We start from the raw sequence: 22183 nt of genomic DNA, 5'->3' as shown, positions 1-22183 counted from the left end.
TAGTCCCAGCTACTCGGGAGGCTGAGCCAGGAGAATGGCGTGAACCCGGGGGTGGAGCTTGCAGTGAGCTGAGATCTGGCCACTGCACTCCAGCCTGGGCAACAGAGCGAGACTCCGTCTCAAAAAAAAAAAAGAAAAAAGAAAAGTCATCCTTTTACCTCTGGAATTCAAACTGAGAGGAGTCTAGAAGACTTGGGAAACCTTCCTTTCAGGTCCCAAAGCCTGCAACATTCTCCAGGCCTAACAAAAAGGTCAAATATGTCAAAAAAGACCTCAGCAAGCTCAGGGCAATATTGAAGGAATTCCAACTTCTTCTTCTTTTTTTTTTTGAGACGGAGTCTCGCTCTGTCACCCAGGCTGGAGTACAGTGGTGCAATCTCAGCTCACTGCAACTTCTGCCTCCCGGGTTCAAGTGATTCTCGTGCCTCAGCCTCCCGAGTAGCTGGGATTACAGGCACCCACTACCACGCCGCCTAATGTTTGTATTTTTAGTAGGGACGGGGTTTCTCCATGTTGGTCAGGCTGGTCTTGAACTCCTGACCTCAGGTGATCCGCCTGCCTCGGTCTCCCAAAGTGCTGGGAATACAGGCCTGAGCCACCAGGCCTGGCCCCAACTTATTTATATGGGCAAGAAAATTTGGTTCAACTCCTTTGGAGAGAATGTGCCCAGAAACAGAAGCCCACCAGCCCAGTGGGCAAGTCCTGTAGAGGGAAAAGGGCCGTTGGTGTTCTGCTGAGAGCCACCCGCTGGGCACAGGAATAAAGTGAGTGTGCAGCTGTGACCGTGTCATGTGGAGGGGAGAAGGGCAGGAGAGAAAGGAATCCTGAGCCAAGCACCCTCTTCAATCCCAGCTGCTCAGTCAGGGCTGCTTTCTTTTGTTCCTGCTGGAAGCATCAGCCAAGTTCCCTTTATTTAAGTCCTGGCAGGACTCTAAAGCTACCACAGGCTGGGCGTGGTGGCTCATGCCCGTAATCCCAGCACTTTGGGAGGCTGAGATGGGCAGATCTCTTGAGGTCAGGAGTTGAAGACCAGTCTGGCCAATGTGGTGAAACCTCATCTCTACGAAAAATACAAAAATTAGCTGGACCTAGTGGCGCGTGCCTGTAATCCCAGCTACTCGAGAGGCTGAGGCAGGAGAACTGCTTGAACCTGGGAGGCAGAGGTTGCAGTGAACCAAGATCATGCCACTGTACTCCAGCCTGGGTGACAGAGTGAGACTCCATCTTGGAAAAAAAAAAAAAAAAAACAGCCAGGCACAGTGGCTCATGCCTGTAATCCTAGCATTCTGGGAGGCCTAGGCAGGTGGATCACCTGAGGTCAGGAGTTCGAGACCAGCCTGGCCAACATGGCAAAACCCTGTCTCTAATAAAAATACAAAAATTAGCCAGGCGTGGTGGTAGGCGCCTGTAATCCTAGCTACTCAGGAGGCTGAGGCAAGAGAAACGCTTGAACCCGGGGGACAGAGGTTGCAGTGAGCCGAGATTGCACCACTTCACTCTAGCCTGGGCAAAAGCGTGAAACTCCGTCTCAAAAAAGAAAAAACCAACCAACCAAACAAACAAACAAAAAGAAAAAAATAATAAAAAGAAAAAAACAATAGAGCTACCACATCAGGGGCACCCTCTCTCCTACGGAGCCAGGATATGTACACCAGAAACCTGTCTTTCTCTCTTCAAAGTGACCCTTGGAGGGTTTGTCTACAGTCACTTCCTTTAGGGCCTGGATTTGCAAGACAGGCAGGAAAAACCTCACATGTCTTTATCATCTCGCTATTTTATCTGCTTCTCTCAAAATGCCTGATGTCTACATAGGGCACGGCACACAACAGGGTTCCAAACATGTAGTAACTACAACTGGTCGGCCTTGCAGTTCACAAGGCATTGTCTCATGTACTGATCCTTTTGATCTTCACAACAGTCCTGTGAAGAATTAATCACAGCCGCCTGCCTTTATGGGTGCCTGAGAGCTTAGAAGTGCCAGGCACTGTCCTAAATTACCTCACTGAACACAGCAGTGCTGTGAAGTGGTTATTAGTAGCCCCGCTTCATAGATGGTGAAAACTGAAGTAAGTGAATTCGTAGGGATCAGAATGAACCTGGGGTTTCAAGCAGATGCTAAGCTTTCAAGTTTAGTAGGAACGATGTGCCCGTGAACTTGGAAGGGGCCAGAGAAAGCACAGTGTGTGCTTGGTGTCCCCATGTCCAGGTCACTGTTGTGAGAGTTAGACATTTGGCAATTATGTCTCAAGATGTACACAGAAATGATAGAAGTCATGTTTCTGAATATTTGTGGATTCTGATTGTGGCCTCAAAGCATGGACCCGTGGCTACCGACATATGCAAAGGAATTCATTGTTCGCCAAGAGGAATGCTGATGTTACCGCCTTGCAGACATTCAGAGAAACAGTCTCACCAGCCATGCCCTTCAAATAAATGTCATCTGATGTAATCCTTCAAGGCTCCTCTGAGGGGTGTGGTGCTGTTTGGCTGATGGAGAAACAGGCCCACCAAGGTCGATCAGCACAAGATCACCAGGCCCAAGGATGACCACCAGCCTGACCCCCTAACCCGCAGCTCTGCCCCAGGCTGGGTGATGTGGCCAGAGGAGTTGGGTTTTAGGGAAGTGAGACTTGATTTTCAGGTCAGTCCTCATCATGCCAAGGTTGCCCCTCCAAAACAGTTCACAAAGACAGAAACTGGAGTTAGGTATTTGTTTTGTTTGTTTGTTTTTTGAGATGGAATCTCCCTCTGTTGCCGAGGCTGGAGTGCAGTGGTGCAATCTCAGCTCACTACAACATCTGCCTTCGGGGTTCAAGCGATTCTCTTGCCTCAGCCTCCTGAGTAGGTGGGACCACAGGACCCAGTCATTTTTTGTATTGGAGTTAGGTGTTTGAAAGATAAAGGAAAATAAACAAGATAAAGAATCCTCAATGTGCTCATCACACAGGCAGGTGTGGCTGAAGGAAGCTGGGGGTGAGGGGCTCAGCCTCCCAGGTAGGGTCCAGGGCCAAACACACTGGGGGGAAGGGGGAACACTTATCTTTAACCTGCTAGAAGGTTCTCCAAGCAACGGCAATGTGAAAGTCCCTTAAGACAAGGCTACCTGCAAACAGGAGATCTTCTACCAAACTTTTGAGCCTCTGGGAAAGGCAAATGAAGGTGGATTTGTTTTCTTCATTCTTGAAAGGTCTGTTGCTCCCTCTCCTTCCATGAAAATGCTATCACATTCCTTGCAATTTGGAATCCAGCCACGTGGAAAGGGAACCCCATGGAGTAGCACACCTGGCACCCCTCCCCTGGGCAAAGATGCCCTTCCCAGCCCTGGAGCACCTGGAAGCGGGAGGCCTGGGGAGGGAGGCCCTGGCCCCAGTGAGGCCTCACAGAGCCCCAGCCCTGGGCCCAATTGACCAGGACCTGCTTTCTTCCCACAAGCTTGGCCTAACCCTGGATCCCTCCCTCCTTATTTCAAATGATCACCATCTTTCCTTTTTCTCCCCATAGCCTACATCTTTCAAATGCTGTCAGGCTTACTGGAGTTCCCCTGAGCTCCCAGCTCCTTCTCTGCCAACATCTTAGCTCATTTTTTCCCTATAATTTAAACTTTAATCCATATACATATATATTTTTAATTAAAGGCAATCCAGAATAGACCAAGTGTGGTGGCTCACACATGTAACCCCAGCACTTTGGGAGGCTGAGGCGGGTGGATTGCCTGAGGTCAGGAGTTCAAGATCAGCCAGGCCAACATGGTAAAACCCCGTCTCTACTGAAAATACAAAAATTAGCCAGGCATAGTGGTGGGCTGTAATCCCAACTAGTTGGGAAGCTGAGGCACAAGAATTGCTTGAACCCTGGAGGCGGAGGTTGCAATGAGCCGAGATCGCACCACTGCACTCCAGCCTGGGTGATAGAGTGAAACTCAGCCTCCAAAAAAAAAAAAAAAAAAAAAAAAAAAAAAAAAAAAAAAAGGTGGCCGGGCACGGTGGCTCACACCTGTAATCCCAGCACTTTGGGAGGCCAAGGCGGGCAGATCACTTGAGGTCAGGAGTTCGAGACCAGCTTGGCCAACATGGTGAAACCCTGTCTCTAGTAAAAATACAAAATTAGCCGTGTGTGGTGGCGCATGCCTGTAATCCCAGCTACTCAGGAGGCTGAGACAGGAGAATCGCTTGGACCTGGGAGGTGGAGGTTGCAGTGAGCCAAGATTGTGCCATTGCACTCCAGCCCGGACAACAAGAATGAAACTCCTTCTCAAAAAAAAAAAAAAAAAAAAAAGGCAACCCAGAATAGTAAAGAAAAACTACCCATAAAAAGACCCTGCAGCCCTGTTTGCATCCTAGAGTTTTCTTGTGGACTTGTGGTTTTTTCCCAAATTTTCCATTTTCTCAGTCCCTTTCATCTTTGTTATTGTTACTTTTTAGAGATAGGCCTTTGCTATGTTGCCCAGGCTGGAGTGCAGTGGCTATTCACAGGAGAAATCCCACTGCTGATTAGCACAGGAGTTTTGACCTGCTGCGTCTGACCTGGGCCAGTTCACCCCTCTTTAAGCAGCCTGGTGATCCCCCTAACCCCACCTCCCCTCTTGGGAAGTCACCGTATTGATGCTGAGCTCAGTGTGGGCACCTGATGGGCACAGAGCACAGAAAGCCCAGAACTCCTGGGCTCAGGCGATCCTCCCAAGGGGCTGGAACTCCAGGCATGTATCACCACGCTCAGTCCCTTTCATCTTTATATTCTCCAGACTCTGTTAGGGGGAGACTCTGGTTCCACTGGCACTTGGGATGATTCCAAACCAGCCCCACCACCCTCTTGGGAGAAACTTGGCCCCATCTGTAACCCAAGAGTGCCATGAGCCTTGTGTGTCTTGCAGAGTGGTCAAGGGGCCCAAAGGAAATCATCCCCTTGCATAGCACATGGGCCCAGGTAAGCTATCAGTGAGGAGCCTGTTTTTTTAAAGTAGCACCTGTCTGTGGTCATGAGGAAGCAGACAGTTTCCAGGGCTTCCACTCTAACAAGCTGCTCACACCCAGCTTGTCCCAGACAGCCTCATCTTTAGCCTTCTGGGGAAAACCCAAACCCACCACCTGCCGTGGTCACTGTTTGTGCTGCTGCTCCACAAAGCCTCCTGAGTAACTCTTAGGGCCCAGCCCTATCAGAGGATAAGGCCTGCCTCTCCAGGCCCCCTGGAAAAGGCTTCTCAACTCATCTAATAGTTGAGGCCACCACTGAGCAGTGGAGCGAAGCGTGACTGCCTGGGCCACTTGATCATCTGCTGATGTGCATGTCCACTGCCTGGGAAAGCCCCCAGATCCGCCAAAGGGCCCAAGGTGACTCTGACCCCAACCCCACCCAGGGCCAGCTAGCAAAAGGACAGCAGCAAGGGACAATGGCTGGTCTCCGGCATCCTCCCGGTTTCAGGCCCGTGAGTCAGTCACTTATTCTCTTGGCTTCCACTGTGCAGAGCCCCTGGGCTTTCTTGGTTTTCCAACTTCCCTACCAGGAATTATCCTGCCATTCATGGAGAAAGACTTGGCCGGCCTTTGTCCACCAGAGGCTCAGCTGTCGGAAAGTCCCCAGGGACCCCTCAGATAGGGTGTTCTCAGGAGGGCAGCAGTGCCCCAGAACACGCCTTAGTGATGGGAGGGGGTTGCCTGCACCTCAGGGACACCAGGACACAAGAGCACCTGCTTCTCTTCACACAGAAAGGCTTGGAATAGAAATCACGCATTGCCTTTTTCAACAGCCAGGCTCTGGCCCCACAAAGTGAGGTCCCCAGACCAGAGCATCACGGTCACCCAGGGGTATTAGAAATGCAGTCTCAAGTTCCACCGAGACCCCCAGACCTGCTGAATCAGAGCCTGCATTTTCACAAGCCCCCCACATCACATTCAACGTGCCACACCCTGGGCATGTTCAAGGCAGAGAAGGGCGACAGAGACTACACCCACCGGCAGGTGGTCTTCTCAGGGGCCCTCCTGGGGTTAACCTGTGGGTGTCCCCAGCTGTGCCTATCTAGATGAGCCTCAGGGACTCCCTAAGGTCACTCCTCCCTACATCCCTGCCTGCAAGGTTCTCTGAGTTTCTAGCTTTCTCTGGTTGTGTGGGTCCTCCCCAGCTGTCAAATCACCTGCTCCTCCTTCCTATCCATCCAGCTGCGGGCTGGGAAACAGTCACTCCCAATGCTCTAGCTGCATGCAGAGTGAGGGTGGGCAGGCTCTGAAAAAGGGCCAGGGGACTCAGAGATACAAAAGCTTTGACCCAAAGTTTTCATCATCCAATCAAATCACTCATAGCCACTTTTGTCCAATGAGCTCCCAGCTCACCTTGTGCCCCAAACACTCGGCTTACGCACTCACTGCAGTGAGTGTGATAATAGCTCACTGCAGCCTCCAACTCCCAGGTTCAAGCAATCCTCCCGTCTCAGCCTCCTGCCTAGCTGGGACCACAGGTACATACCTCCCATGCCCAGATAGTTTTTCACGTTTTTGTAAAGACAGAGTTTTGCCACATTGCTCAAGCTGGTCTTGAACTCCTGGACTCAAGCAATCCTCTTGCCTCGGCCTCCCAAAGTGCCGGGACTACAGGAGTGAGCCACCTTGCCAGGTCTGCATAAAAGTTCTGATAGCAAGCCAGGCGCAGTGGTTCACGCCTGTAATCCCAGCACTTTGGGAGGCCAAGGCGGGTGGATCACCTGAGGTTAGGAGTTCAAGACCAGCCTGGCCAACCTGGTGAAACCCGTTTCTACTAAAAATACAAAAATTAGCCGGCCATGGTGGTGGGTGTCTGCAATCCCAGCTACTTGGGAGGCTAAGGAAGGAGAATCACTTGAACCTGGGAGGCGGAGGTTTCAGTAAGCCGAGATCACACCATTGCACTCCAGCCTGGGCGACAAGAGCAAAACTCCGTCTCAAAAAAAAAAAAAAAAAAAGTTCTGATAGGAGAGTCCTGAGGGGCCAGGAAACTGGGTTGGAAGGGCCCCTGGAAACCTAGTTCTTCTGGCATTCCCAGGAGCCCTGTGGATATCAGGGAACAGATGTTCCCAAACAACACGGGGTTTCCACACTAGACTCCATTCATGCTATGCCTGGTGCAGTTCCAGCAGTGCCAAGGTCAGGGAAGGAAACGGCCAGTGGGAGGCCCCAATGAGGGGGTGTGCAGCAGCCCAGGGGGCACAGGTCTCAGAGCAGGCCAGGGCAGCAGCCCAACACAAGCAGACTACGGGGCACTCAGCCATCACCCCAAGTGGGAGACAAGGACACCCTGGGCTGCCACCCATGCAGCTCTCAACATTTCCTCTCCACCTACTGCTGCCAGGAGGACCTTTGCCTACGTTCCCCACTCCAGGCCCACACCACCTTAAACCCAGCAGCCCTCAGTGGAAAGAACACTGGGCTGGAACATGAGTGCCCTAATTAAGCCCATGACTGCATGCCGAGTGGTCACGAGGTCTTGTGCACAACCTGAGAAGGTGGTCACTTACCTTTTTCCAGGTCTCACTTACAGGTGTGTGCCCGTGTGGGTCAGTGGCTCTGCTGGAGGGAACCGCATAACCCCACTGAAGGCTCACATTACCTCCCACAGCCACGTGGAGCTGTGCAGCTCCTCTCAACAGTCATCAGGGCCTCAGTGCAGCTGCAGCCGGCAGAGCTCAGAGGCCTCCACAGAGGTCAAGGTGCCTACTCTGCCATGGCCCTGGGCCCAGCCCTGGGCCGGGCATGGGGACTGCAGGAAGCGGTTAGCCACTTTTGGCCATGAACATTCTGTCTCTGCTTTCCCAGGGAAAATCTGGAGCGGGAGGGAGCTTCATAAGAATCAGCAATAACCAGCAGGGCACAGTGGCTCACGCCTGTAATCCCAGCACTTTGCGGGACTGAGGTGGGTAGGGATCACCTGAGGTCAGGAGTTCAAGACCAGCCTGGCCAACATGGTGAAACCCCGTCTCTACTAAAAATACAAAAATTAGCTGGGCATGGTGGCATATGCCTGTAATCTCAGCTACTAGGAAGCTGAGGCAGGAGAACAGCTTGAACCCAGGAGGCAGAGGTTGCAGTGAGCCAAGATCATGCCACTGTACTCCAGCCTGGGCGACAGAGTGAAACACTGTCTCAAAAAAAAAAAGAAGAGAAAAGAAGAGAGAGAATCAGCAATAAATAGCAATAACAGACAATGGACAGACCTAAGTGTAATCAACTAGGAACTGCAGGGTTACAGGAGACAGGCTGTGGGGGCCATTCAGCTCAGTGAGTGCAAGGCCTGGGCGGGGGGAGCCAGAGAGAGAGAAGACTGTAACAGCCGACTGGAGAGGGCCTTAAGGGTCCACATGAGGAGTCTAGACTTTTTTCCTTGGGCAATAGGGAGCTACTGAATGTTGTGTATTGCCCCACCCCAACTCAAAATAACTTCTGAAGAGGGAAGCAAGGTAATGAGATCTGGGCTCTGGTGAGGTCCATCCAGCTAAAATGTGTTGCATGGATGGGGGAGGCCAGGTCTGAGGCAGCTGCTACAGGCTCAGGGCAGGTGGTCCAACAGGGCCTGGAGGTCAGGCTGCCTGCAGAGACTGTGCCAGGCAAGGCCCTGCCTGGCTATGCAGGGGATGGTGTCAAGGAAGGCCAAGATTTGGAGGCTGGAAAACTGGGAGGTGGGAATGACATTAGTGAGACGGGCATGTGACACTGGACAAGAGTACAGGCCACTTGGGTTCATTCAAATCCCAGCTCTACAGCTTACAAGGTGTGTGACTTTAGGTGAGTGTCCTGGCTTCTCTGTGCCTCAGTTTCCTCATCTGTGAAATGGGGTCTGATATCGTACCCACTTTGGAGTGTCGTGAAGCATGAGTTCCCATGTGGAAATCGCTAAGCACAGCCCTGCACACAGTCGGCTCTGTCAGTGGGGCCCCTAGGTGGCATTAGGGACACCCAATGCTCCGTGAAGTCAGCCATCACAGGGTGGAGAGCACGAGGCATTTAGAGAGGAGGCAGAGAGCCTGTCAGCACCAAAGGCAAACAGGACAGCATCAGAGGCCAGCACTTCTCCAAGGCCGCAAGAGAGTTCGCTGGGTCCCCATGGGCAAAGAGTGAGGGCTGTCAGCATCCAGATGTTTTTGATCAGGGCTGTCCCAAGGCACAGTGGGTGCTCAGTGAGGGGTGCTGGGGAAACCTGGGGGTGGAGATGTCTAACCCTAAAGCTAGGATCAGCCACAGGCCTGTGGGGTGGGGGCCTCTGCTGTTTCACCACCCGGAAGGGGCAGAGTGGCTAGCCTTGGGCACAAGGCCATTTGTAAGTCCTGAACATCCTACTTCCTGAAAACCGGATCTGTGGCATAGGGCTGAGGGTGAGTCTGCCTTGGATGTGGACGCCCAGCCCGCTTCAGGGCTCTGCCTGGCCTGGAAGGAGGCTGCCGCTGTCACTGGCAACCCAGGTCTGAGCTCCAAAACCAAAGACTTTACCCTCATTCAGCAACGCAATCGGGCAGTAGGGTGTGCTAGGCTAAGACTAAAAAATAATAAAAGCAGGCCAGCATGGTGGCTCACACCTCTAATTTCAGCATTTTGGGAGGCTGAGGCAGGAGGATCACTTGAACCCAGGAGTTCAAGACCATCCTGGGCAACAAAGACCTATCTCTTAAAAGAAAAAAAAAAAAAAATTAAGCCAGGCGCAGTGGCTCACGCCTGTAATCCCAGCACTTTGGGAGGCCAAGACAGGTGGATCACGATGGCCTGGCCAAGATGGTGAAACCCCATCTCTACTAAAAATACAAAAAATTAACCAGGCATGGCAGTGGGCGCCCATAACCCCAGCTACCTGGGAGGCTGAGGCAGAGAATTGCTTGAACCCAGGAGGCGGAGATTGCAGTGAGCCGAGATAGCGCCATTGCATTCCAGCCTGGGCAACAGAGTGAGACTGTCTCAAAAATAAAAAATAAATAAAAGGAAGAAAAGAAAACCAGCCCAGAACACCCCCTAACACATGCTCACACATGACTTGTACAAAGGCCTCCAAGCCAACAGAAGGGCCCTTAGCCACAGAAGCCCAGGAGCCACTAAAAGAATGAGGACCATCAAGGCATGGCAACTCCCGGCCAAAGGTAGCAGCTGGAGCCTCTTCTAAGAGGAGACGAAATCAGAGGCATGGCACCCCCGATGAGAAAAAGAATAAAAGAGGTTTGGGGAGGGGGTCTGGGGAGACACAGGGTAGCAGCCAACAGTTTTCCAAGACAGTGAGCAGCCAGGAGGGTGAGGCGGAATGATCAGCCCTCCAAAGCCAGGGGGCGGGTCCACCATGTCAGGCGCTTTGGAGGGTGGAAGGGCGACAAGAGATGGAAGGGGGGGGGTTCACTGAAAGCTGGCCTAGGGAGTGGTCGACACAGACAGCTCACCCATCACCAGATGCACACACAGCACTCCTAGCTGTGGGTCCACCCCCACAGGCAAGAGAAAAATCACAGGGAATCCCAGGGAAAATGACAGACGTTCCGCAGGAAAGACCTCTGCATTTGGTCTTCGGGAGCCCCCAGGAATGGACTGCTCCCTGCCTGGCCTCCAGAAACCAAGCCCGACATCAAAAGACCCTCCCATGTACACAGAAACACAGATGAGCTGGGGTGGTAGCACGCCCTATAATCCCAGCTACTCAGGAGGCTGGGGGGGGGGTCACTTGAACCCAGGAGGCGGAGGTTGCATTTTGGGAGGCTGAATCTTGCCACTGCACTCCAGCCTGGGTGACAGAGCAAGACTGCTTCAAACAACAACAACAACAACAACAACAACAACAACACAGATGGACATTGGGAGGCCAAGGTGGGTAGACTGCTTGAGCCCAGGAGTTTGAGACCAGCCTCGGCAACATGGTGAAACTCCATCTCTACTAAAAAAAAGAAAAAATTAGCCAGGTGTTGGGGTGGGAGGGCCTCAGGCAGAAGGATGGCTTGAGCCCAGGAGGTGGAGGCTGCGGTGAGCCATGATCACACCACTTCACTTCAGCCTGGATGATAGAGCAAGACCCTGTCTCAAAAAACAAAACAAACAAAAACAAAACACACAGATGGACAGAAAAGAGCCATGGAACACCATTCGGTAAAAACTCACCTCTCCTTCCTCACTAACAGAGCCCTGTTTTGGCTCCACCCCTCAGGGAACAGAAACCACCCTGGATGGATGGGCCCGTGACCTAGTGCTGGGGATGGGGTGCCAGAGGCCGGCTTGGGGCACACACACAGGAAGATTTCCTCATCGTTTATGTTTTTCTTTCTATCTTTTTTCTTTCACTTCTAGCTGCCTACGCTCTAATTTCCTCATTGTTTAGAAGAACCGTAGGTCTTTCCTGCCTCTGGATTTTGTTGCAGCTGATGTGACTCGGGGAACCTCGCACCTTGCTACCTTGACGCCAGCACAGAGGGTGGCAGAGGACAGAGGACGGAACCCAAGTCCTGGATGACAGCAGCAACCAACCATTGCCCCAAGGCCACCCTTGTCCTCTGGATGCCCTCATCCATGAGATGATCCATTTCTTTATTCATTAGTGAGTTTGGGGCAGAGTTTTCCATCACTTGAGCCAAAGGCCTCCCAAGTAATACGGGCAGAACAGCAGAGATCGTCTCTTACAATCTTGTGTAAGAACATGTATCCAACCAGCTGGAGGGGACCCTCGGGAACAGTTGGAGGGGACCCTCGGGAACAGAACAGCATCGGCTTCCACTCTCTGCTTCCTAAAGATCTTTACTGTTTTAAAGGAAATTTTAAATGGGGAATATTATAATTTGATAACGAAAAATAAGTTTTCCTTAAGTCATAAGATTCTTATCTCCCATTTCCCTCCAAACCAGTAGATCTCAAATTTTCCTGGGGTGAGGAGCCGTACACCCCCTTGAGAAGCAAGGTCTCCCAGCAGGTGTGACAGTGCGATTCCACACACAGTTGGTGAGAGTTCCAAGACCGGAGGTCAAGAGCTCCTGCTCCAAACACGGGGCTCAAGTAAGCAGATACCCAAGGCTAATTAACTTTTGTTTTTCATGTGTCTTTTTTTTTTTTTTTTTTTTTGAGACAGAGTCTCACTCTGTTGCCCAGGCTGGAGTGCAGTGCTACAATCTTGGTTCACTGCAACCTCTGCTTCCCAGGGTTCAAGTGATTCTCCTGCCTTAGCCTCCCAAGTAGCTGGGATTACAGGCGCCCGCCACCACACTCTGCTAATTTTGTATTTTTAGTAGAGACGGGGTGTCACTATGTTGGCCAGGCTGGTCTCAAGCTCCTGACCTTCTGATCCACCCACCTCGGCCTCCCAAAGTGCCGGGATTACAGGCGTGAGCCACCACTCCCGGCCTCATTTGTCTTTTTCATTGGGAGTTTTTAAGCTCAAACATACCAGGGACCACCTCTCAGGGGAAGCCATAGGAAGGCAAGCCTTCCTAGGGTGGGGAGTATTACCCCGGACTCCGGCTGCGAGCACCAGCTGCCAGGCCTCCTTAGCCCGCAGAAGAAGCAGATGCAGGTCCTGCTCCTTCTCCAGTGCTAATCTTCGAAAAGCAGCTCTGGGGTCCTGGAACTCAGGCCTCACTACGCTGCCTACCCAACTGGGGGGACACCAGGCTTCCACTGTGTCCCCTCTGAACCTGAGGCCACTGATGGGAGGAAAGGCCAAGAAGTAAGAAAGGGGACAAATGAGACCAGGCTCTGGATTCAAGATTCTAAAGTGACTGCCTAGCATGGGGACTGGCTAACATCGGCATGCAGGCCAAATCATGCTCACCAAACGTTACAGGAACACAGCCATGCCAATCCATTTGCATATTGCCTGTGGCTGCTTTCATATCACAATGGCAGGCTGCAGAGGGACAACAGAAACCTTAGGGCCCAAAGCCAAACAGATGGATTATCTGGCCCTTTACAGAACAAGTTTGCCCACCCATGGCCTAGAAAGAAACTTGAAAGTCAGACAGCCCATCTCCTACCCTCCATAAGCTTTCGGCCCTTCCTAACTGCAAGCCTCTCACACCAGGGTGTCAGAGCACCTCTCTTTCAGTGAAACTCCAGAGAATGCAGCTCACCACCTTGCAAGACCTTTCGTTCCATTTCTCAGTAACTCCGATCGTGGCCAGGTGCAGTGGCACATGCCTGTAACCAATACTCTGGGAGGCAGAGGCGGGCGGATCACTTGAGCCCAGGACCAGCCTGGGCAACATGGCAAAACCCTGTCTCTACAAAAAAATACAAAAATTAGCCAGGCGTGGTGGTCGTGCCTGTAATCCCAGTTACTCAGGAGGCTAAGGTGGGAGGATCACTTGAGCCCGGGAGGCAGAGGTTGCTGTGGGCCGAGATTGTGCCACTGCACTCCAGCCTGGGAGACAGAGAGAGAACCTGTTTCAAAAAATAATAATAATAGTACTAACTCCCACCATGAGAAGGCTCTTGCTTCCCGACGGCTGCAGCTTCCTTTCCTTGAGCCCTCACTGCCCTCCTTCTGCCATCCAAGGTCAAGCACTCACCACCCAGATCAAGTTCTCAGCCCCCATTCTCTGTCTCCAGGAGGTTCATCCCGAAGGCCTTCGCTGCCACCTCCACCCAGGGCCTGAATCCCTTCACAGTCCTCGGTGGCTGCTCCTCCATGGCTGTGTCCAGAACGACCAGGAGCCCCTGCTTTGAACGCAGCAGCCTGAGGTCAGAGTGTCCCCAACCCCCACATCCTCTCAGGGTCTGCTCAGCTACTGGAGTGTCCTGTATGTAGGTGGTGGGTGGCTTCTCGGGGAGTGACATCCCTCCCGGCCAAACAGCATCATGTTACATCCAGCTTGCTGTCAGCATTTGTTGAGCTTCTCAAGGGCCAAGACCCTTCCAGATTATACAAGTATGTATAATCTGGCACCCGGCAGGTGCTTAGTTAAATGAATGAAAAAATGAATGCATGAATGAATAGCTCACAGCAGGCTGGAAAAGGGCATGGTGATCATCGTCATCATCATCATGATATGGTACCATAGGAGTACACACTAGCAGACGTATAGACAGTGCTGGCCAGAGGAGCCCAGAGCTGGGAACACTGGAGGAGACTTAAGTGGACTCTTAGGTCATTCGGCCCATCTTTAGAGACCCACTAGCTCAGCCACAATATGAACCCATGCATAACGTAGCCCCATGCCAATCAAAGTCCCCGTAGGTCAGTGGAAGAAGTATTCCTGTTTACCAGTTGGACTGCGGGTACCACAGAACCTCTGCAGCCTTGGAACATGGAAGGCCATGTCTCGGCAGGTCACTGACCACAGGTCAGGTTTCATCTTGCTGGGAATGGAGAATCATGGTCCATGCGCCAATAACTCAAGGTGTGTCCCCTGCCAAGAAGCGTCTAGGATTTAGGATCAATGATGCCCTTTGGCCACCAACAGTCAGGGAACACAGAAGCAGGAGGAGGCTATAGAGGCGTGTTCTGGGAGGGCTGTAAAATGTGGAGGAGGCCAAGGGCAGTGAGTCATGACAGGTGGGTCCACGACAGCCTCACCCGAAGAGTGGCTGTGGGAGTGAGCTAGTGAGTGAGCACGCAGGAAGGCATGTGTGAGTGTGTGAGGTTGCACATGATATACAGAGGTTTGTGAAGCCTAAAGCTAAAGACAAATGTGTGCCAAGCCCAGATGTCAGTGCCCTGAGGGTGTGCTGGGCTCCTAACTAAGATGAACATCAATTGTGGACAGCCTGGCACCCTCTAGCTCCCAAGACCTGATCTGTGGACTCTTAGGCCATTTGGCACATCTTTGGAGACCCACTAGCTCAGCCACACCATGAACCCATGCAGAACATAGCCCAATGCCAATCAAACACCCTGTAGGTCAATGGAAGAAGTATTCCTGTATACTAGTTGGTCCAGGGTGTACCACGGAGCTGAGGGTATAAAGTTAGTTGGTTGGTATGCAACATTTAAGGAAGAGAGAGTGTGTGTGTGTTATGTCTGGCCAGGTGAAGTAGCCCATGCCTATGATCCCAGCACTTTGAGACAGGAGAATCACCTGAGCCTAGGAGTTTGAGACCAGCCTAGGCAACATGGCAAGACCCTGTCTTGAGAAAAGAAAAAAAAAAAGGTTAGAGTCTCCTGGACCTTACAGCTTTGAAATCAGGCACTTTTAAATAATCTTCAAGGAAGAAGGGGGAAAGGGCTTTTCTCTTTTTGTATAATGTAAGACTTTCATAACTGTTTTCATCACTCAACTTCACATTCCCATTATTCAAACTCTCATAAAATTCAATGGCTCTGTAACAAGGATGGTGGAAGAGACAGCCCAGGGAGAGGGAGGTGGGGAGCGAGGAAGGAGGAGGAAGAGGGAACTCCCTACAAAGATAAACCCACCAGCAACTGTGGAAGCTCCTTCCAGCTCCTCCTACATGGGTTAATCATGCGTGCCAGCAAGTAAAAGCAGCCAGCACTTAAACCAGTCTGAGACACAGTTCCAAGTCATGGGGTCTTTCTGCCAGAGACTAAGACCGAAAACAGAAGGCTGACCTAAAGCTCTCCTCCAGAATTCAGACAAACCCTAGGTCCTCTTACCCTACCCCCCAATTCAGAATTGTCAAATGTGCAAACTCCAGTGCAGGTGAGAAAATTTCCCATGTAAGGTGATCACTGTTGACTGAAGCTACAGCCAGGACAGGTCAGTACCTCTTGCCTTTCTCCAAGGAAAAAGAAAGCACTTAACTTCTTCCTTTTATTTCCATCCATCTTTCCCATTTCTAGAGTCAATTCACTTAAAAGATTAGGATGCCAGTATGCAGGCAGCCTCACCTCTACCTCCCCAGTAAGCCTCCCCAAGAGGCTCACTTTACCTCTTTGGAAAATTCCCAGCCTTCCAAATCTACACCCACTTCTCCCTCCTTTAGAGACAAGACTAAGGAGGAGAAAAAGAAACTGGGAGACAAGAAGGGACGAGAAATGACGGATTCCACGACAGCCTCACCTTTTTGGGATTCACTGGTGTCTTGGTAATGCGGAACTCTGGCACTGGCAGGACATCCATGACATCACCGTTTCAGATTCTTAAGAAAAAGACAGCTTTCCCATAGCCAAATGTTCCTCTTCCCACCCTCTCTTTGGGGAATTGAAACACAAGCTTTTAGTATGCTGCAAAAACCTCGCAGCTGCATTTTAAGATGTTGCATTGGGGTTCTGCCTTTAAGTGGCTGCCCTCATTGCCTCCCTTTGAAAGAGGCCTCCAGATAAGTCCAGCGTAATTAAAATTTCCTGTCTAACCTTGACTGCTCCACCAGCTCACGTTACACTGTAGAGTCAGTTTCTTCTGGGCCTTCTCATTCTTTTAAAATCAGGCCACTATTCTCTTGGCTCAGGCTATCCAGTAACAGGCTTGGAAATGGAGAGGGAACTTTCTCCGGCCGGGCTGATGATGCCTCTGGCTTCCCACACTCATTAGAAAACCCTCTTTCTTCTACAACACACCATTTAGAAGCCAGCCTCATTTGTTAGGTCCTAAGGACCCAAAGACAAAGGACACCACTCCAAGAACCCAACAAACTCAGAGGCTGGGAAGGATCCAGTTTTTTTAAGCCTTGAAAATGTAAGAAATCCCTAAGCCAAATACTTTTAAATAGGAAAATCAAATTTAAACGATCAAAGCATGTCTCCCAGTATCTGTATGAATCTTTCTAGCCCCAAACAAAAAGACTGGGTGTACTTTGTACTGGTCTAATCAGGTTACACACTGTAAGGGGCCCAATGAACTAAGGCGACATCAGAACGTGAATCTAGAAACTGCTTAAAAGTGAAATTCTTAAGCCAGGCGCAGTGGCTCACGCGTGTAATTCTAACACTTTGGGAGACTGAGGCCAGTGGATTATTTGAGGTCAGGCGTTCAAGACCAGGCTGGCCAACATGGTGAAACCCCGTTTCTACTAAAAATACAAAAATTACCCGGGCACAGTGGCGCGCACCTGTAGTCCCAGCTACTCAGGAGGCCGAGGCAGGAGAATTGCTTGAACCCGGGAGGTGGAGGTTGCAGTGAGCCAAGGTCGTGCCACTGTACTCTAGCCTGGGCGGCAAGTGAGACTCCATCTCAAAAAACAAAAAAAAAATTGAAATTCTTGCTGAAAATAGGTGTGTTTCTGGCATGAAGAGGGGTGTTGTGTGGGTTCTGTTGGTTTTGTTTTTTGTTTTGTTTTGTTTTTTTGAGACAAAGTTTCATGCTTGTTGCCCTGGCTGGAGTGCAATGGCATGATCTCGGTTCACTGTAACCTCCACCTCCTGGGTTCAAGCGATTCTCTTGCCTCAGTTTCCCATGTAGCTGGGATTACAGACGCCTGCCACCATGCCCGGCTAATTTTGTACTTTTAGTAGAGACAGGGTTTCAGTATGTTGACCAGGCTGGTCTCGAACTCCTGACCTCAGGTGATCCACCCACCTCGGCCTCCCAAAGTGCTGGGATTACAGGTGTGAGGCCTGTGCCTGGCCAGTTCTGTTTTTATAGTTAGGTAGTGAATCCACTTGAATCAGAGTTGTGCATTGGGAAGACATCCTTTTTCTGACAGGGGTGGGAGTCATACTGGCTTTGGATAAATCTGAGATTCTGACCTCCCTAAATCCAGAAGCTTCCTTGGATGAGGCTCCAGAGATGGTGCTCAAGCTCTGGGCAGCATTTCTCACTCCCTACTCTCAGCTGAATAGTGCCCCCAACCCCACCCCATCCCCCGCCAAAATTCATGTCTACCCAGAACATCAGAATGTGACCTTATCAGGAAATAGGGTCTTTAGAGATTTAAAAGTTAAATTAAGATGAGGTCATACTGGATTAGGGGGGGTCCTAAATCCAGTGACTGGGATCCTTACAAGAAGGCCATGTGAGCCGGGCGCCATGGCTCACGCCTGTAATCCCAGCACTTTGGGAGGCCGAGGTGGGCAGATCATGAGGTGAGGAGATCGAGACCGTTCTGGCTAACACATTGAAACACCGTCTCTACTAAAAATACAAAAAAATTAGCAGGGCGTGGTGGCGGGCACCTGTAGTCCCAGCTGCTTGGGAGGTTGAGGCAGGAGAATGGTGTGAACCTGGGAGGTGGAGCTTGCAGTGAGCCAAGATAGAGCCACTGCGCTCCAGCCTGGGTGATAGAGCGAGACTGTCTCAAAAAACAAACAAACAAACAAAACAAAACCATGTGAAGACACAGAAACACACACAGGGAGAGCACCAGGAGCTCAGGGTAGCAGAGATTAGGGTGATGCATCCATACCACAAGGAACACCAAGGATTCTGGCAACCACCAGAAGCCAGGAGACAGGCACAGAAGGGGTCTTGGCTGGAGCCTCAAGGGCAGCACAGCCCCGCTGACAGCTTGGTTTCAGACTTGTCAGACTTCTGGTTTCCAGAACTACGAGAGGATACACTTCTGTTGTTTTATGCTACCCAGTTTGTGGCATTTCATTCAGGCAGCTCTAAGAAATGAACAACCTGATCCAGTAGCAGAGGAGCTAACAAGTTCCTTCCACAGAACCCAGAAGGGCAAAGCACACAGTCCCCCACGGGGACCCGGAACTCACCAAGAGGCCAGGTCACCACCACTCCACAGCTCAAACTGTGGGCTAAATCAGGTTCAAAGGATAAAGTGGACTCAGCAAAGTGAATTATTAAACAAAAAAGAACAACACAAAATGTGCACTTTTTTTATTTTTTTGAGACGGAGTCTCACTCTATTGCCTAGGTTAGAGTGCAATGATGTGATCTCAGCTCACTGCAACCTCCACCTCCTGGGTTTAAGCGATTCTTCTGCCTCAGCCTCCTGAGTAGCTGGGATTACAGGCACACGGCACCATGCCCAGTTAATTTTTGTATTTTTAGTAGAGATGGGGTTTCACCATGTTGATCAGGCTGGTCTCAAACTCCTGACCTTGTGATCTGCCCGCCTCAGCCTCCCAAAGCGCTGGGATTACAGGTGTGAGCCACCGCACCCAGCCAAATGTGCAGATTTACCCAATTTACAGATAGGTGATAATCCAAAAATTAGTGGCTAAAATCTACTGGGTCTTCACCATAGGCTAAAACATGGAGCTAAATGCATCACGTACATGAATTAATTTAATCCCCACAATAACCCCACATGGCAGGTCCTGTGCTTTCCCATTTGACAGAAGGGAAAACTGATGGCACAGAGCTTTTAAATAAGAGGCCCAAGGAACCTTCCAGGTAGCAAGTGGTGGGGCTGGGGTTTGAACCCAGGAAGCCTGCCTCCAAGTGCTCGCTTTTCATAGCCTCACAAGACTGCTGCTGCAATGAGTAAAAGCTGGAAGGTAATCCAATAGAAAACAAATTGGTGTGTTACATTTTCTTTGGTGTTTTTAACATTCTTACGTTATTAATTTAAGCTGTTGTGGCCACACCGCCACCACCAAGGATGAGCCATCTGAGAATGGGGACAACGCAGAGAGGAAGGTGGCTTAACAGAAAGAGAAACTAAGCACTGATGGCAGCACCTAAGCTCCTAGATCCAGCCATACCTGAAGCTAGTGATGGCTTTTTGGTTTCCTCAGCCAAATTATTCCCCTTTTGTTTATGCCAATTTTGGTTGCAAGTGACAGAAAACTCAACCTAGAAAGAAATACCAAGTATTGGTTGAACTGTTAGCTCTGCTGGGATCCCAGGCCACAGACTGCCTTCCCCTTAGCTTTTTTTTTTTTCCCCCTTGAGACAGAATCTCCCTCTGTCACCCTGGTTGGAGTGCAATAGTGTGATCTCCGCTCACTGCAACCTCCGCCTCCCGGGTTCAAGCAATTCTCCTGCCTCAGTCTCCGAGTAGCTGGGACTACAGGCACGCGCCACCACTCCTGGCTACTTCTTGTATTTTTAGTAGAGATGGGGTTTCACCATGCTGGCCAGGCTGGTCTCGAACTCCTGACCCCAGGTGATCTGCCGGCCTTGGCCTCCCAAAGTTCTGAGATTACAGCCATAAGCCACTGTGCCCGGCTCCCCTTTGCTTGATCCTGGTCCAGTACCGTTTTGCTCACAGATGCCACCTTGCTTCATCTCCCAAGACCCTCCGAGCGTATGGGCTCTTTTTATCCCTCTTAGATAGCCAACTACAAGTTGATCTTCCCAAAGATTGTTTTGCAGGAAAAACAAAAGAAGCCTGAGTGGCCACAAGACAACTTGAAGATAAAGGTCCCTCCCCAAGATGCCCTGAATCTAGCTGGATTGGGAGGAACTGGTAAGGCCTGGGAGCAGCCCGGCCAGGGCAGTCTTCCCATGAAAGGCATTACCCCAGAGAAATCAAAGGGGCTCCAACAAGGCTTGCCTCACCCATTACTTTTCCATTTTCGCCCCGGTCTCATTCTTTAGCCCCACTCGGCCTTCCTGAATTGTCCAAACTAGACCCAGAAAACGCCACAGATCAGTGCCTGGAAGCCAGACAAAGAAACCAGGGTGTCAGGGAGGCAGAGGAGGCGGAGGCTCCCAGGTGCCGGCTCTGCAGACCTCGGTGCAGGGGCAGCGGAGGCTCAGGCGACGCAGCGCCAGCCACAGCGCCTTTAAATAGAACCTCCACGCGGAGGGCAAACACATTCCATGCGCTTTTAAAAACGCCCAAGCATGACCTGGCCGGCGGCCTCAGCTCCCCCAGGCATTTTTCCGGTCTCGGCTCAATTCTGGAAATATTAATAGCTCGGTTAAGAGCTTACCGGGTGCAAAATACTTTTCGGCCTTAAAAGGCAGGGACCGTTACTGCTCCCACTCTCCAGATGAGGAAACTGAGATCCAAGGAGGTTCCAGGCCAACGAGGTGGATTAGTGGGTCTCTATCGCCTGCCTCTGGCTCAGTGTCCCCCCAGGTGGGCGGCTCCCCGCACACTGGGGCTCACAGAGCAGGACTGAACGACCCCCTCCGGACCGGTGCCAGCGGCTAAGTTCGGTTCCCATGACCCCCCCAGGAGGCTCCCGGGCCGCGCTTGCTCCAAGAAAGTCCTGAATTTCTTACAACGAGTTTACCAAACTCCCCGTTCTCAGGCTCCCGCTGGTTCATCAAACCCCGCGCTGCAGCCAAGGATTAACTTTCCCCTTTTGTTTTAAAAGATAAAAGGCCAACATGGGCTAATTTTTCCCTTGGGGGATACGGTGAAAGCTGGCAGGTGAGGCGCAGCGACGGCTCCCTTTCCTCGAAGTTGCTTTCGGAGCAAATCTCCGGACCGGCGGGCGGAGGGGGCGGGACTAGCGGTTGGGGTTGGGGGACCTGGAACTGGGGCCCGCCGGTTGCCGAGAACTTTTGGGCTCCTTCCTGGAGAGCTCCTGCTCCCGGTGTCCCCCCTGTCCAGCCCCGTCCCCCCACCCGCCGAGATAGACCCGAGCGAGCAAGATCTGGCTGCATTGGGCCAAATGCTACCTGCATCCCGAGACCCCTCCCCACCCAAACCGGGCCCGGGACTTCGGGCCAGAAAGCCTCCCGCTCCCAACCTGATCCCGGGGACGAAGGGAGCGCAGCGGGAGCTCACAGTTTGAACATGCTCTCCAGGTCCTTGATGAGGCGGCGGCTGAACTCTGGGAACTCCGTGTAGGGGTTGAAGACCCTGCAGCGCCGGGGTCGCGCGGCGCCCTCGTTAATATCCAGCCGCCGACTCAGCTGGGCGCTCAGCTCGGCGTCTGCGCTGGCCGTGGGCGCACGGGCTGGGGGCTCGGACTCCGGGGCTGGGGCGCCGAGAGGAGCCAGCTGGGGGCCGCTCTCCTCGGCCTCCTCGCGCCGCAGCCGGCGCTCCAGCTTGCGCGCCAGCTCCTCGCTGGCCATGGCGGCGGATCGCAGGACGCGGGGACGCGGGGACGCGGGACGGGGCGCAGGGAGCTGGCGGGCGGCGCGCTCCTCGCAGTCTCGAGGTTCTACACCACTTCGCCAAGGCGGCGAGGACCCGGCGGTTGGGAGGGACTGAGGATGGGCAGGCAGGGCGGGCGGGGCGGAGCTGCGGCTTTAAGGAGGCGCCAGGGCTCAGGGACCGCCAGCCTGGTGGGAGGAGGCCGCCGGTGTCTGCGCGTCTCGGAGACCCCGACCTGCTTCCTCTCCCCGCGGCTCAGGGCGGGAGGCTGGCCGTCCCCCCGGGACCAGGCAGGGACCCTCGAGTCAACTCCGACCTTGCTGCCCCTGTCCGCTCCGGGGAAAATCGTAGCGGGAAAAAGCGTCTCCACCGTTCAGGCGGTTCCTTTCTCGTCCCCCAGCAGTAACCCAACTGGAAGC

The 22183-nt window shown here is 52.1% G+C and overlaps 1 protein-coding gene across 5 annotated transcripts in view; it reads right to left on the bottom strand.

Annotated features, from left to right (window-relative positions):
• The window catches only part of LOC105473907 (EF-hand domain family member D1), a 51193-nt gene extending 29011 nt beyond the window's left edge, over positions 1-22182 (bottom strand). The window contains exon 1 of one of the 5 annotated variants that reach the window (XM_011728102.3): positions 21453-22182. In XM_011728102.3, coding sequence (XP_011726404.1) covers positions 21453-21742 — 290 coding nt within the window. In that variant the 5' untranslated portion in view covers positions 21743-22182. Of the gene's footprint in view, positions 1-7480; positions 7500-18516; positions 18535-20269; positions 20289-21452 lie in introns of those variants that run through there. The other 4 variants (XM_071073564.1, XM_011728103.3, XM_071073565.1 and 1 more) reach the window with 4 other exon arrangements.
• Position 22183: the final 1 nt, after the last annotated feature.

Source organism: Macaca nemestrina, chromosome 11 (genome assembly GCF_043159975.1).
Source record: "Macaca nemestrina isolate mMacNem1 chromosome 11, mMacNem.hap1, whole genome shotgun sequence".
NCBI classification, from domain to species: domain Eukaryota; kingdom Metazoa; phylum Chordata; class Mammalia; order Primates; family Cercopithecidae; genus Macaca; species Macaca nemestrina.
Note: the sequence above shows the minus strand (reverse complement) of the source record. Positions and strands in the feature narration are given on the sequence as shown.